This window comes from Gopherus evgoodei, chromosome 23, assembly GCF_007399415.2.
Source record: "Gopherus evgoodei ecotype Sinaloan lineage chromosome 23, rGopEvg1_v1.p, whole genome shotgun sequence".
Taxonomy (NCBI): domain Eukaryota; kingdom Metazoa; phylum Chordata; order Testudines; family Testudinidae; genus Gopherus; species Gopherus evgoodei.
The window spans coordinates 6,216,026-6,233,071 of NC_044344.1; the positions used below are offsets into that span (position 1 = coordinate 6,216,026).

General features: G+C 42.0%; 1 protein-coding gene across 1 annotated transcript in view; it reads left to right on the forward strand.

Annotated features, from left to right (window-relative positions):
- The first annotated feature begins 11,192 nt into the window (after positions 1-11,192).
- IGF2BP1 (insulin like growth factor 2 mRNA binding protein 1) overlaps positions 11,193-17,046 on the forward strand; it is a 54,680-nt gene continuing 48,826 nt past the window's right edge. The window contains exons 1-2 of the mRNA XM_030541365.1: positions 11,193-11,367; positions 12,682-12,742. Coding sequence (XP_030397225.1) covers positions 11,193-11,367; positions 12,682-12,742 — 236 coding nt within the window. The remainder of the gene's footprint in view (positions 11,368-12,681; positions 12,743-17,046) is intronic.

Sequence of the window (17,046 nt, forward strand, 5' to 3'; positions counted from 1 at the left end):
AATAAAAATCCAGCAACATTAAATACTGACCGGCTGTTCTGAGCGAGGGTGATTTCAGTGCTTTCACCTGGGAGCCAGTTTGAACTGCTGCTCTTCTCTGAAATTAAAGAATGGAACCTGTGTTGCCTGCATTTAATTTTGTTTCCCAACTATCCATGGTTTAATAATGCTAATGGGTGATCTTTGTGTATTAATTCAGGCCCCAGTTCAGGACAATAATGAAAGCATATACTTACCATTAACTGATCTGTGGTACAAGATTGCCTGTCAGTCTCAATATTCAGTATGCTCTAACAATAACCCCAGTCTGCACCTCTGTAGCACCTTTCGGCTGAGGATTTCAAATAATTAATTAGCCAAACCCTGCAAAGTAGATACATATGAAAGCAAGTACTGGAGTGGGACTCAGGGAGGACATTGGCTGAATTCCCTGCTTTGCCACAGACTCATTGTGATTCTGGGCAGTGGGCAAGCCACTCATCTTCACTGTATGGTTAACCCAGGCTCTTATCTGGGTTTTAGTCCAACTCCCTCTCCCCTCCACACAGAAAACCCTCCGAGCTGGATTTGGATGTGCTTTAAGACTAGCTTACCTGCCCAGGGTATTAGTTACAACCTAGGCTCTGCTTTCACATGGGCTGGAACCTATCCTCTTTGCAGATAGGACTCTGGCTAAAACACCTGCTGATAGTCCTCCCGAAGGACAAATAAAGTTCCCCTGCAACTGACACAATAGCCTAGGAAACAATCCTAGAGTGTCTCAGTGCACAGGCTCTGGGACACACAGGAGTGAGTGCAGAAGCAATGAGGACACGGTGACTCAGGAATGGCTTTGCAGTGGGCATGCTCAGATCTGGGCTTGGCTAACCCAGGTATAAGGCAAATGCCTGGGTTCACTGGGCCACTTTTTTAGAAGAGCTCAGCAAATGAGCCCCAGCTGGCTTGGGAGGCCTCCCACCACCTGAGTGGCCAAATGGCCTGTATTTTCGCCTGGCTGGTCCCACTTAAAAATTGTGTCTGGCCAGCCAAAAATACTGACCATTTTACCCCAGGAAGACGTGTATCTTACATGGCTTGTGCTTATAAGCATGATATCCTACCTTGTGATCCAGCCGGTCTGACTTCTGGATAACAATAGCCTGATTGCAACCCAGAAAATCATCTATGGGGAGGGATAGCTCAGTGGTTTGAGCATCAGCCTGCTAAACCTAGGGTTGTGAGTTCAGTCCTTAGGGATTTGGGGCAAAATCAGTACTTGGTCCTACTAGTGAAGGCAGGGGGAGCTGGACTCAATGACCTTTCAGTTCTATGAGATAGGTATATCTCCATATATATTAGGCTGCCTGTTCTAAAGTATCTGAGCAGCAACTTCCGAGCTCAGATAAAACTTCTGTATGGATGGGGCCAGCAACTCATTACCTTTGCCTGTCTGCTGGCAAAATCTTCCTTGGCTTTGGCCTTTCCTGCACCTGGACGCTGCCATCTCTCTCTTTCACTGTAACATGGGATGTTGGGCCAGAGCTGGTGAAATAGCCGCTGAGTTAGGACATTGTCCTAGGGCAATTTAATACAGCCAGCTGTCTTCAGCCGGGGTTTACACCTCTGATGGATAACGCACTGAAATACTTGGTTGTATTGCTGGGAATCTGCAGGCTTCATTCACAACCCTCCCGAGCAATAACTCCAGCTGGGAAGTGCCCCATAGCTTCTTGCTCCTTCCTCCCTTTTCTCAGGTGAGCCTGCAGAACAAAGGCCCTGCTAAGAGCACACTCTTGCTATACACCCTTTGGAGCTCAGCGAGAGCAGCCGTTCCATCTCCTCATTCCTAGTTTCCATGGCAATAAGAAGATAGCCCTCCTTGCCAACAGCGGCGCAGGCCCTGTCTACACTAGGCAAAAATGTTGCCAAAAGCCCAGTCCTTCGGTTGCCTTGTGCTAGAAACTCCTTTGCCCTGCCCTCACCCAGCCCTCACCGCAGACATCTCACCAGCATCAATCGGCCATTTGGTTGGGATGAGGCTTTTAGCTCTGGTCTCGCTCAACCGGTGCAGCTTCTGTTGGTTTCTCTGCAGCATAGACAGGAAGCCGTGAGAGCCGCAGCTGCCCCAGTTCTCCATAACCCTAACCCACAATGTAGCGCTTCATGACTGGAGGTGACTCCAATGCCCCCCGTCTCAGGAGCAAAGTTGACTTATGGGAAATGGGATTCAGGAGCCCCAGCATGGACTGGGACAAGCCCAGTTGTGTGGGATGCACCCAATGGTATTATCAGAAACAACACAGCACTGAAGCATCGCACGGGCAAATGAGATGAGCATCGTATGCTTTCAGGACCTTTGCAATGGGCTTCCTTGCTTTGTATGGACTCATCCATTGTGTCGGAAGAGATCATGCAGAGGCCCCTTGCTAACTTCCTAACTGCCTGATCATCCCAACCAACTTGAAATCCACACTTAGAGGGGCCTTTCCACATGCTGATCTTATCCTTTCCTGATGGGGTTAACCACCTCTACACTATCATCCTTCTATGGGTACAGGGATCTACACGTGGGGGCTAATCGAACCTGCCCTGAAGGCAATGGAAAGATTCCCATTGACTTAGGTGGATGCTGGCTCGAGGCTGTGGGGAGTAGATGGGTGGGGGTGGAATCTGGCAGTAGGAGCATTAAACCTGTATGGTCCAACCAATGCTGCCTCCACCCAAAGAATCACAATTCTGTCCCAGGCCACACAGATTTCAGTCATTACATACTTTCAGTGAGAAAACTACTTCATGCTGTGGGGTGAGCCCACATTCTTGGTCATGTCAAAGTATGACCGATCCCATTTACAATAGACCTGTGGCTTGTAGTAACTAGAGGCTCTACCTCAGACCTGGTCACATCCTTAGCCCAGCCTTGCTGTTTGTAAAGGAGAAGGGATTGGAGGCATGGGAATCTCAGGGTCCGGTTCTCTCCCCCTGCCTAAGACACAAGTAAAAAAAAAAAAAAAAAAGTAAACCTGGAAGTCAACAGGTCCAGTCAGTTCATTTGCAGAGGATGGAACCCCAGGGCAGGTTTTCCTTCCCACACTTCCTACTGTGTCTTGGCAGGTGCGTTGTCTAGTGTCACTCTCTGTGTCAGCCCTTGAGTTTATATGACCTAAACCCCTTCAGTGCAGCGCTGTCCATCCCCCTTAGTAAAGCTGATAAATCTGCTACAGACTTGGCTAGCAAAGGCGAATCTTTTAGATCAGGCAGCAGAGGGTTAGGCTTTAAGATCCAGAGCCTACAGGTTTGATTCCACCGAGGAGTATGTCATTACATCTCTCCTGCCAATACAGTTCCAGATCCCTGTGGTGGTATTTGCTAGCCTCAGCATCCTACACCTGTTGCCTGCCTTTAAAATCACCCCCAAAAAATCAAACTTCTCTGAATTCAGAATCAAATGAGATTCAGATCATGCTCCTGGGGAATCTCTCAACTGAAGAACACTGCTTCACCCTCTATGCTGGATCTTAAACTGCATTCCTGCCCTAGCTTGTTGAGCTCACAGATGGTCAATGAAGCAGTTTTCCTTACAGAGGTGAAACACCTGATATGTCATTAAGCAGTGACATTTCGTGTTAATTGCAAATAAGCCCTAGAATCTGTTAGGGTTTCCAAAGGTTGTTCTTGACCAACTATACTCACCTGTTTGGCTGCTCCAGATCCTTCCCTGCTGAAAATTCAACCACAATCAGCAAGATATTTGGCCAAATCCAGAAAACTGGAGTACAACACAGAAAAGGACAAAGGCTTCCTTATGCTCCCCCATCTGTCTGTCTGTATCCAGCTCTTAGATTGCAAGCTCTCTGTGGCAGGGGGCATCTTTTTGTTCTGTTTTTGTACAGCCCCTAGCACAATGGGGTCCTGATCCATGATGACGGCTGCTGAGCTCTATAGTGATACAAAGAAAGAAAGAAAAAATAAAGGCTAAATAAATACAAAGGAAAAAAAGTATATTTTTACATCAAGTTCACTACCTTAATGTAAAAATCTTAGTGGAGACAAAACCCTGTTGTTTTTAGCTCAATGTGTCTAGCTGATAATGAAGTATACTCCAGATAGTGGGATAGGGTTCACCTGGACTAGTGCTATCAAGGTAAAATCAACCTGTGACTTGTCTCCATTAAGATGTTGTTTATTATTTTCCCCACGTAAAAAGGCTTTCTAGGTCTTGCAGCAAATGAAATAGCTAGCTAGAATGAAATAGTGAATTGAGCTGAAGAGATTAGAGCCATGGGAGCTTCAGGTAACAAGGGGAAAGAATAGGTCCTGATTGAGTGTGTTCATGGTAGGGGGGCAAAATGAACAGCACAGTTATACCAGGAAGGAGTTGGACCAAGCAGCCACTGCAGTAAAGTGAGCTTACTACTGTCTTTACTTCACTTTTTCTGTGGGCAAGTATTACTGTTGCCGTGAGATAGGTGTGTAGGACTGGGACTGCAGGGTTGGTCCAGGGACAGATCTCTAATTTATGAAGTGATCCACAATGTAAACCAGTGCTTAAGGGCCCCATGCCATGAGAGGTAATGATTTTGTGCATGATTAATTAGCTTTAGACAAAAGTCAAATGGCGTTAGGCAGCAACCAACTAATTTCTCTATGTTACAGAGAGTTTACAAAGGTGGTGGTGGTGCTGGGGGGGGAACATTTGAAGCTAGAGCTCTCTCCATCCAGTAGAGGATTTGAATTATGACTTGAAAATACAGGGCCAGAGTCTGAATTCATTTAGTAGTGCAAATCTGGAACAGGGGCATTAGCTTCTGAATGAGTGAGGTCAGAAACTGATCTCACAGATCATACATTTCCCTTTTAAAAAGCAAACTCCATCACGATCTTACAGATATTCACTGTGAGGACAACATTTCATTTGTTTTGTAACCACTGAGGGGGATTTGAGCTTTAAAGAGATCACCTCCTCCTTGAGGTAAGGTCAATGGGAGTCCAGCAGGGGCAGAATTCATCCTCCTAAATGCTTTATGAGCTCTGTCAATTTTGCTTTTTCACTGTATCAAACCCCAACCTTTTAATCACTCATTCAAGCCATGGGAGTGGGGGAAGCCCCTAGAACTACCAATGCATTTTTTCACATCAGCTGCGGGGAGTGGAGGGAAGAGAGACCACAACATTTTGGTTAGAATATTCTGCTGTAAAACATAGTAACCTGGTAATTTGGGGGAAAATTATAGGGAATGTGGAATCTTTTCCCAGTAGCTCTTGAAATACAGTTACAGGTCTTTCCCCAACCTGCTTAAGCTGCCAAATTTAAAAAGTTTTCTACTAAAGCAAAGAAGGAGGGGGCTTGCAAAACCAAAACTGAACAAAAGCATTTTCATGATACATGTCAATGAAAATGGTGTTTTGCTTAAATGACAACCTTTCTTTGAAAGTTTGTAAACCCAAACACAGTATCAGGTTGTTTGTTTTAGTCCTGGAGAGCCAGAAACTGACTAGAGACAAACCTGAAACTGACCAGCGGAGACTGAATCAAATGCAAAAACAGTAAACAAACAGTGATGAAGAGAAATATAGATTTTCGAAAACTCCATCTTTAAGTTTTAACAATTCAAGCCATTGTTAGTAACAAAGGTAAGGGAACTTTTTAAGATGTGATTTGGTTTTTTGAGTCAAAGCCCCTTTCAGTGTTTGCTTTGGTTTTGACTGAAGCACCTACAAGTTTATGAGATGTTCAGATCCCCAGGGCAGCTGCAACTGTAACCATTTCTTAAAACCCCTAGTTTTCTTTGATGCAGACGTGTTTCCATGTTTAAATCTCACATATATTCCTTATTTAAGTGTCTTTTCATAGAAGGAAAGTACATTTCTGATCTTTTATCCCAGTGTTTTGACAAAAAATTACTTAAATGAACAGATTTTAGTTAAAAATGTTGAGAGATGCAGAGGCTATTAATAGGCTAATTCAGACCTTCATCTGGTGTAAAAGCAAACTGCTAATTTAATACAAACAAATCTGTCAGAAATAGCTATCATCAACTGAATCTTCTGAGAGGAGAGCTTCTTTTCCCTCTCAGGAATATTTTTTAAACAAAATATAGTTTAAATTGTGATTCTATTTACAGTAAAATGAAATACTTCACAATTATAGTGGTCCTCACTTCTTTTGTCTTGATTTCTCACTTACATATTCTACCGGCTCTTGCTTTATATTCAGATCAAGCCAGAGATTTGTTATATAATTTAAATGGTTAATTACAATTAAGTGAAAAATAAAACCACCATTTCTTCTTGCTTTATATACTGAGTATTTTATTTAAAGCTCTAGGCACACATTTGTTTGGCGCTAGTAATGATACACTTTCAAACTGATCCTAAATTTAGACTTTTCGAGGTTTTTTTTTTAAAACTCAAATGTAATGTTGTATAAATAAGCTTTTGTTATTGCACAAGCAATTAGAGAAATAAATTCATGAAAGGTTCACTTGAGAATTTGTATAGAACGATTTGCATTTAACTTGTTCTTGTTTACTACTAATGGACCAAAAAGATTTCTAACACAGATAATTTATTGGTGTTAATCTGAAACAGAAAATAATAGACTTGAAGTGTGCTTTTTCATAGTAATCCCACATTTCAATGAAATGTCATGCACATTTTTTTCCAAAACACTTGCAACATTACATGCCAAGAAACTTTTCTAAATATCTAAGGAAAAATCATTGCTATACTGTACTTGCAGACAAACTTTTAAAACTCCGTAAGAACAATTTTTTTTGCCTGAGCAAAAAGAAAACAAATGCTAAAAATCAGAATACATTTATGAAGACAGAAACTTTAAGCTGATGTAAAAAAAAACCCCACAATGTACAAAAGCTTCCATTCTACATTGTGCCTCAACAATATACAAAAAATGCAACTGTCTGAAGTGATTTTAAAAAGAAATACAACCATGTTTAGGGAAATATTTAAGAAAAACGACACATTTATAAAACTGGCAGTGTTCGTAAACTGCAGGAAAACTGTTGCTTAAGACATTCATTTTATAAAGCCTTCCTTACTGGGTTTTTGTTGCAATTAGTAGGAACATTTAAATTGCCATGAGAAATTTTGTGTCTCATAGTAGATTGGTTTACCAAAAGGATATTTTTTCCCACATTCAGCTGACACATGGAAGTTTAACATTGTATGACACCATCTTCTTGAAGTGAATGAATGCAAGTCTATTTCCCCCAAGTAGATCAATGATTTAGCCTCCTCTTCTGTTTGCATTCCCTAAATACCTTGCATCTGGAATGCTCCACCAAGGGGAAGTCCTTTGACTGATATTCTTTCTTGTTTCAGATCTAAATTAAAGACTTCCCTCTTTGTTTGGGTTGTTTTTAGGAGAGGCTCCCTTGATTTCGTTGTTTTAAAGGGTAATGTTACATGGGGTCGGTCCTCTGGAAATTAATAAACTACAACAGAAGTATTTTGATCAAGTTTTGAAAAAGATCTGAACTAAGTAGTGGTCAAAACAGCTCATTTATTTTACCTGACTGCATTTATCTCAGACACATTTCAGTGTGAGGTTGCAGAGTTTTCAGATCAGTTGCAAAGAAGTTTTGAAAGGCTTATTCTCTGCCCTAGCAAGTTTCTTTACAAGTTTCACTGCTCTGTTCTTTTCACCTGTAAATTTCAAGCTTGAATTACAAACTGAATGCCTTAATAACATGCATATGGCCACAGCAGTTCCCCTGTAAAGAGTCCTCTGGTGAATTTAGTTCGGCTCTTTAAAAAGAGGGAATAAGCAATGCAACTGGAAGGGAGGAAACAAACTTTATCCTGATCAGCAGTCTGCACAGTTTTAAAAGAAGGGATCTCAGTATAACAAACTGGTTTAGATGAAGTGGAAGTGAAACATCGTTTTTTAAAAGATTCTAAGACAAAAAGTAATTCACAAGTTATTTTTTTATTAAGCTCCTAGGTATCTGTGGCATATAATTCACACATTCTCTTGGGTATACAAGTAAATTACATGCAGGAGATAACTTCATATCTTGGAGTGATTCAAAGTTTGTTTACTACCAACCTTTGCATGCAAACCCTCATCAAAGCAATCTTTAATATATAAATACTATTTTAAAAACTAAAATCAAATAAGTTAAAGATGGAAATGTATTTCTAGAGAATAACCAAATTAAGTAGCATATATCATTCGATTAGTATCCAAAAAAACCTCCAAAAGCAAAGTAAGCAGTTTACATTTTCTTTTAGTAACCATTTCTTTAAAGTATTTTTATATACCAAAGTTTCTGGGGGATTATCAATGGAGATATAATAGATATGATGCAGATAATAATCCTTAAACAAGGATTTTCCAGATGAGTTTTACTTGATGGATTGAAATGACTGAAATGCCATGCACGTTACTAACCATAACATAATGAAATACGTTGCACACCCCCCCCCCCGAAAGAAAACACGTGTTGGTAAATGTTATCAGGATCTGTTTTAATTAGACAATAAAAGGGGAGAGCCTGGTATATACTTTTATTGGGAGTTTATAAATCAGTTGTTGCCTGTCCGGAATGTGTTAATAACAAATCAGAAAAGGGCAGGGGGTATTTTTTGCTTTATTGTCTGTTTCAAACAGTGGATCTTATTGAGATTAAAAAACAAAAAGTCTGGCTAACTCTTAAGGAGGAGGCTCGAGCTCCACAGTTCAGTCAGCAGTTGTGCGTTTTTGGTTTGAAATGCTACGCGTCAGCCAGCACCACCACTGGTAGCCAGGAATGAGCCGCTTCTGCCCAGCACACTGGAAACACGAACAACCTGCAGCCGGAGCGGTTATCCCCACGCTTGCAAAGGAATCGGTTTATGCCACCCGGTTAGAAACACTCATCCACGCCACCAAAGAGGCGAGACGCACACGCCTCCCTCTCTGCAAACACAAGCCACCCAACTCCGCTCCGCATCGGGGTTTTTGCACCGAGGGGTGGCACGTTTGGAAAAAAGATCCCAGCCAGCAAAGGGACTGGCCAACAGCGAATTGCCTTTTTTGGGGCTAACTGGAGCCTCTTCTGAGGCGCTTTTGCGGCGGCACCTCTTTTTCCTTGGGAAGCTGGAAGGAGATTGTACATTCTCCCTCTCCCCGGCTTCCTTCCTCTGCCGGTGTTTTACTGACGGGGCTGGCCTCAGCCCAGGCTATTGTAGGAACTGAAAGAGCTCGACCCCCATCTTGGTGACTTAACTTACAAGATCATGGACTCTTTAGCCTTCCCCCCTCCTCCCCCAGACAATGAAGGGAACTCCACTCCCAGGAGGCAGCTGCCAAGAACCTTCCCCACTCAGCAGCGGAACGCGCGTGGGAGCCCCCGCAAGGGGGGGACACACACGTGACGTTTGCCACGAGGGGGTGGGTGTGAAGCGGAAGCATTTTGTACGGATGCTTAAGGGGGAGGGGGTGGTTGTTTTCACAGCGATCAGCTACTACACACCGGCTTCCACTCCATTCATGAAATCCAACCTCAGCGCCGGGGGAAGGAATGAACGCGACTGAGCTCTCTTCACACCCCCGCCTCTCTTTTTTTGGGGGTGGGAGGAATGATTTCGGCTGTTGCTATTTTAAACCGCTCCTAAAAGTCTGCACAGAAGAAAGGCTGAGACTAGGGCAAGCCGGAAAGCGGGGGGGGGGGAGGGGCGCAGGGGGTGTGTGTGTCTATTTATTGGGAGCCTGATGTCCAATTCCGTTGCAATTCAGAGAGCCCCAGCCGTTCAGAGAGGGGGAGAACGAATTAGCTCCCGTCCCTTAGCCTGGGATGAGTGACATTTTCCAGGGCATTCTCAGCCCAAGCCATTCCTCCCCATCCCCCTGTTGCTACCCTCCTGGCTGGGTTCGACCCTCTCGCTTCTTGGCTGATCAAAACATGCGCCCTTTGGAGGAAAGAAAGAAGGAGAAAAAAAAGACCACGTGCATGGCCCTGTGTGTCTCCCCTCCCCCCACGATGCTCTCAACGCATGGAGCATGCAAAGAAGCACAAATCGCTGCGGGGGGGAGCCAGGGCTTCATTCATTCACCCTTCTCTCCGCAACGTGGTCTCTGTGCCTGTCCTTCGTGCGGAGGGGGCGGTGAGTTCCTGGAGAATTCCTCCCAGGGTCCCCAATATGGCTTGATTTCTCTCCCCCTCCCGCAAGCTTAGTGATCCTCGACAGAAGATTTCAAAGAATAAAGGGACACATCTTCCTGCTCGTCCTAGGGAGCCATCATAGATGAGATCAGCTCCCACTCCCCCCCCCGCACCTCTTTTCTCCGGATCGAGCGATTTTTCTGGTCCCCATTCCCCCCGACACTGTGCCCACACTGCCTGCAGAGTGTGGTGGAGCTGCTGTTTGCCATCCCTGTGCAAAGCCCCCCCTCCCCCACGGCGCCAGGGAATCCACCTCTCTCCTTTGATTAAGAAGTTTACACCGGGCAAATCCCATTCAAGCCCTGGGAAGCCATGGGGGGAGGGTAGGCAGGCTGGGGGTGGGTGGGCTTAATGTTTAGAGGAGGTCGAGGGGGTGGGGGGAAGCTGGAGGGCAGCTTGCTGAGATGAAGCCAATGTCCCCAGAGCTAAAGTCTCCCTTGGCCAATTGTCAATAAAATAGTAAATTTATTTATTATTATTATTATTTTATTTTAAATAAAGGGCCAGGCTCCCCTGGCTGTGCCCGCCCCTCCCACTGCAGGGGCTGGGCTTTCGACCCCACCACGTGGCTTCCTCTTGCAAACATTTTCACTCATTTTTCAGGTCGATTTTATTTAGAGGCGGTGCCAGGCAGCTTCAGCAAACGTCCTGTGACACATGTGTGCGACTCAAAGGAGTTGGGGGGCTGGCCGAAAAGCAGCCGCACTTTTCCCCAGCCCGCCATCCCAGTTGAACCAACCAACTCCCCCACTGCGCTTGTAATCACCAGGAATCCCACCTCCTGCCCACCCAGCCCCTGCCCAGAAGAAAATCCTAAAAAACAACCTCCACCGCCACCAAACACCCAACAACTCGCTTTCTCAGTTGTGCTCCAGTTTGAATTGGGAACTTTCTCCTTTTTTTTTGGTAAAGGGTGGGGGTGTTTTCTTTGTTTTTAAAGAATCCGTAAAGAAAAGTTGTTTCCCCCCCAGCCCTATCAACCCTCCCTCCCCCCCTTCCCTGTCTTAACACCCACCCACCGACCATCCAGATCTCTTGTGAGCCACCATGAACAAGCTGTACATTGGGAACCTAAACGAAAACGTGACTCCAGGCGATTTGGAGAAAGTCTTCAATGACCACAAGATCTCCTTCAGTGGTCAGTTTCTGGTGAAATCGGGCTATGCCTTTGTGGACTGCCCTGATGAGCAATGGGCTATGAAAGCCATCGAAACTTTTTCTGGTAAGCAGATTCTCTCTCTCTCTTTCCTTCCCCTCCCCCCCCTTTCTTCCTTTCTGGTTTTGCACCAAATCTCTTAGTCCTTGCAAAATAATACCAAGGTGGGGGGCTCTGCTGTTCTAACCTCCCCTCCCTTCTTTCTCACGGCTCCCCCAGTTCATCTCTGATGAACGCACCCACTCAGCCATGGCCCTCCTGGTTCGCCAGTGGGCCGGATCCCATTGCATTTCCCAGGGCCTTACACGGATCGCCTTGAAGAAACCAAAATCACGGAACAGTCTCCTTCCCCCCACCCCTCCAATCCAGCAAATCTTGTGGGTGCGACGAAGGCCACGCGGGGCCAGCACCAGGGGATTCCCCAGCAAAGTCGCGCGTGGGGGAGCTGAGCTCCCCGATTCCCCCCACCCCCGACAAGCTTGGGAAGATGCGCGAGACCGATTCTCCCCTCTGCTCCCCCCACTCTTGCCTTCCACCTTCAGCCAGAGCACCCCGTGTCCGGGCTGGAGGGGTCCCCCTGCATCCAGCCCCTCCCTCCAAGCAGCACCAGGCCACTCGGGGTTCCCAGCCGCCTTCCCCGCCCCCAGCTTGGCTCCCCCCAAGGCGTGGGGATCGTAATCCGTGTGTGTGGCAGGGGGTCCCATCTGCGGGAGGGGAGGGGGGCGTGGGACTTTAGCCATTTTGATTTGAACGTGGGGTTTCCTGGGGCATATGTGTTGTAGCGCGAAGGTCGCCATGCTGTGTTCTCACAGAGAGAAACTACTAGGGAAGAAAATATATGTATATATATTTTGCTGATGCCAGGATCTCCCATACTCAAATCCTCCTTTTCTACCCCTTCTCCCCCCCCCAAATAAATTAGTTGCAAGGCAGATCTCCCCATTTTGAAGGGAGAAATCCCTTCGTTCTATTGAGTAACATTTTCTCTTTTCAGCCCTTGTGTGAAAAAACTCTGCCCCTGAGATCCTTACACACACAAAAAGCAGCAGCAGCAAAGAATGGATCTTAACATATAATTCCTTTTGTCTTTCTCTGAAGCAGACTTCTCTGTTCAAAACACAGCTCAGGGCAAGCGAAGGAATCAAATATTCCTAAGCAGCATTGTTCAAGGAGCCACTGGCCAGTCCCTCCCAATGCTCTCCAGCTTGAAACCAGTTTTGTATTTAATAAAGTGTAGAGGAATCAGAACATGGATTTGTGCTGTGTGGCCCATTGGAATTGGAATTAAACTAAAAAGATTTAGAGGCAAAGAATGTTACCCAAACCTTTCTGCCTCCCACCCCTGCTCAGATTTAAAAAAAAGACACATTTTGTTTTTAGGGAAAGTGGAGCTACATGGAAAACAGCTAGAGATTGAACATTCAGTACCCAAAAAGCAAAGGTAATACAGAGTTTTAATTCCTCTTATTTTTCCCTGTTGGAAGATTAGAGCTAAACTAATGGGGGGTGGGGTGGAGGGAGGATTTATCATCACAATTATGGGCATGTAAAATTAAATTTAAGAGGGGATTATTGGGTTTTAGAGCTGCCTAAAAGTAGTCATGAGTCAATTCTGATGATCAACTTTTACATTTCGTCTTTGTTTGTTTAAGTTACTTTGAAAGTAAGTTTTAAAAAAAACAACAACAGATACTAAATAGTGGTTTGGCCAAGTTGGTGTACAGTATTGCTGAGATCTTGCTGAAGGCTCCCTGCTGTCTTGTTCACTTTGAAATACCTTTTACACATATTTTTAAAATTTCTCACCTAATATTTGAAAAAAGCTAAATTGGATTTAAAAAACAAATGGGACTTGTTTTCACATTTTATGCTAAGGTGTAGTTTAAATTAAGGAAATTGACCCAGCTTCTTGTAGAGATGAACTCTCACTGAATTGTAATTATTACATTTCCTTTATCTTTACTTTAACCATGAAAGTGTGTCTCCCTCCTTTACAAGTATAATTTCTGCCACTAGATTGTTTTTCAGAAGTCTACAGTCTTCTCCATGTTCTTGGCCTTTTGTTGTTGGGTGCTCACCTTGGGCTGATAATTTATTCTGGTTACCAGCAGATATTTTGCAGTTTAGGGCAGATGCCACATAAAGGAGAATAAATATTTTCTAGAAAAGATACATTTCCCCTACCCCACAGGAAGCAGGCGAGTTGGCCGCAAATACAAATAGTCTTATGTTGAATTCTAGCAGAATCTGTAATATGCTTGATTCACGTGACCAGGCAGTTACTTCAACAACAGAGCAGGAGGGAGGTGGCTTCTTAAAAGATTGTTTTAGCTTTTTCATGACTGAAAAAGTATATCTGAAGACTCTTGTGGAATCTGGCTTACTAGCAAAGGATAAGCCTTAATTTTTGCTTTCCCAGCTCTTTTTTCCCCCCATTTGTTAGCCTTTTAAAATTACACACCAATATGTCCATTGAATCCCAGAGACTGCAGGGCTGAAAGCAGGGTGCTCTATGGGTCAGTGAAACTCAGTAGGTTTAGCTCAAACCTCAAAACCGATCTAATCATTTAATATAAAATATTTTAGCAGTAAGCCCCCAATTTATGCATTGGTGATTAATATTGCTTATTACAGTGTTCAAAGACTTGGTTGTGGTGTAAATTTCAATTGAATGAAATGTTATTGGAAAGGCAATGACAGTATGAAAGGTAACATTATAAAATCGAAAAAGAAAGTCTGATTTTTTTTTTCTTAGCACTGCTAGAAAATCAATAGGTTGTGTGGAACACAGTAGACTTCAAGCTCTTTCTTAGTTCACTTTCTCCCAGCCCTTTTCAGACTTTCTTAACAATATCAAACAGCAGCTATACTCAATAGGTTGTGTGGAACACAGTAGGTTTCAAGATATTGCTTAGTTCGCTTTCTCCTAACCCTTTTTGGATTTTATTAGTAATGTCAAAGAGCAGCTATTCTTAAATGTAAACACAGTGTAATTCAAACAAATTGTGGCTTTAAGTTTATAATAAGAGGAATCAGACGTAAGGTTAGTTAGCAAATTTTAGTGAGAAACAAGAGAGAGAAAATTAATTACATATAGAATCTATATGCAATGGTGTGGTGATTGTGTGAACACACACATATATATGTGTGTATATATAAATACACACACTGTCTGCTTTATTTAAAGCTACAGAAGCCATTTTTGATGTTGATGTTCTCCTTAAAGTGCTTAACTTCAAATCACTTTTATTAGTACAATATTGTGGTGGTGGTCAAGTTGGATACATTCTTCTATCGCTTAGCTATGGTTTGATAAAGTAACTTTGTCTCAATTTTCTAAGACAGGCTTGTAGTTCTGTTTTTTCAAAAAATGTTAGTAAACTTGGAAGTTGTTAGGCAAATATAATCTCTACTAGGCGGTATACCATATTTTTTCTCTTTTTTAAATACAGAGTGATATTATGTTAGAGGCGGTGTTTCTATGTGAGTTTGTTCTTCTGGTTGTTTTGAGTTTGGATTTTCCAGTCTAAAGACATACAGAACAGGAATTAGTTAAGTAGGATAGGCAAGGATTCGATCAGATGTTCTTACTGTGATTTCTTAACAATAAAAAGAAATAAAACCTGACAAGGTTGTTAAGAACAGAAATTTAAAAAAAAATAAAGTTACATTCACTCATTTACTTTTCTGAGAATTTTAAAAATAAAAGTTGATTTATGGATTGGATCTGTTTGATTAGAAATTAAAAATAATGGGATAATAATAAGGATGTTTTTGGAAATGAATGTATTTGATTAAACGTCATATAGTGAATTCATCTTTCATGAGGGTTTCCTTTCTTCTTTAAAATGTTTCTTCTCTTCTTACTTCTCACTAATATAAATATGAATTAAAATATGCAGAATAAACTAACAGTACACAAGAGAATTGTTGGTGTGTATTTCTGCCCCCAAAATATAAGAGAAACACATTCATTTTGTTAATGCTGATAGGAAACCATTTTAAATAAATACTTTAAAATATTAGGTTAAAAAGAAAGAAATCACTCTGATGCAAAAGATACACTGTCATTGTGTGGAGATGAATATTATAAAACTGAAAGTTTTATTAAACTTGCTTAGGTTAAAGTTTCTCTCATTGCTATTTTGTGACTTTACTGAGGAGTTGGCAAAATTAGGAATTATGGTTTAAAAAGAAAACACAAAAAACCTGAAAAATTGTGTATGTGTTGAAAGGCTTACTGAAGAAATGATCCCTTCAATAAATGAGATTTTACCCCCAAACTCCTGTAAGATTAAGAAATGTTTTAGGGGGGTAGATCTGTCTGAAACTGAAAAGACTTAAGTGGATAGATTTGAAAAAAAGAATGAATGAATAAAGGGTGAGGGGGGGGGAGAAAGAATGAAAGAAGTGAATCCATCAAGCAAACATTCCAAATATGAGGAATGTGGAAGTGAGTAGCCCAGAGAGAATGAATCTTAGTAATTTGGGGGAAATAGTGAATATGGCTGATAAAAATACACTTAAAACTAAAAGGATTTGCACGGGTTATTTTTAAGCAAAGAACAGATACAGTCAGAAAAGTTTGTGTCCCCAAACAGAAGAAGGAAATTTATTAATTACAAGCAGATATTTAATTGTCTGCTATATTACTCTGGATATAATTTAACAAGTTTGCGTGAGGGGGGGTTGTATTACCTTTTGCCCCTAGTCTTTGTTTCAAGTTAATACTTGTGTAGAAATATAATTTTGAACATGCATAATTCCACGATGAGTGTGTTCATAATGAAATATTTTAAAACTTTGTTTAAACAGCAAGTGGCACCTTTTTCTTTTAAAGTATTAGTTGACAAAAATTGCATCTTACTCGCTTCTGATTTCTTGGTTCTACAAAAAGTTCATAGAAAATCTAGGTAGTTCTTTATTTTTTAATTCAGGAAAACTTTCTTGAATGTTGAGACAAATTAAATTTGTTTAAGTTATTTACCTCCCACAAAACAGAGGTTGTTAACTTTTTAAAGGTTCTGCCTTTCCAGAGAACTTAGCATCATTCTTGTTTAGAGCAGTTTCTGAAAGTTTAAATGCCTGAGATAAGGGAAAAAACTTCCATTTTAATATTCTAAGCTTTGATTTAAGATCTTCTTTTTGGTTATCTTAATAGGTTCTCTTTGGACTTAGTAAATTTAAATCAGTGATTATTAATACTGATTAATACATCCTCAATAGCTGTAGTAAATGAACAGTGTTGGTGACTTCCAACCATGAAGGATAGAAATAATTTGTCAGTTCCATGTTCTTCTGGAGTAAATTTGAAAAATTAGATTTAAAGTTTTGATCACTTGAGATGTGCACAATTTTACTATAGCTGAAAATAAAAGATAATCTTAACAAATTTACAGTTTGAAGCAATTGGCTCACCCCTTATTTCCCAGTAAGAACTATAACTGACAAGTGTTTACCAGAAGTTGCAACTTAATTGCAAACTTTCTAGCCTCAGCTTTTGGACCAATGAAAAATGAAGACCTGTAGATGCCCTTTCTGAATCGGTTTCTCCAATAGAGATTGATTATACTTTTGCCTTTTAGATTAAAACTGGTTTTTTGAAAATAAAAACTGTTGTTTTTTTCTCCCTAAAAAAGTTAACAGCTTTAAGAATTTAGACGCTTAAGAAGGCATCTGTCCCCTTCCTCCCCCCAGATATAGAAATGTTAATGTTTTCCAGAATGTGCCACTAGGACCTAGGAA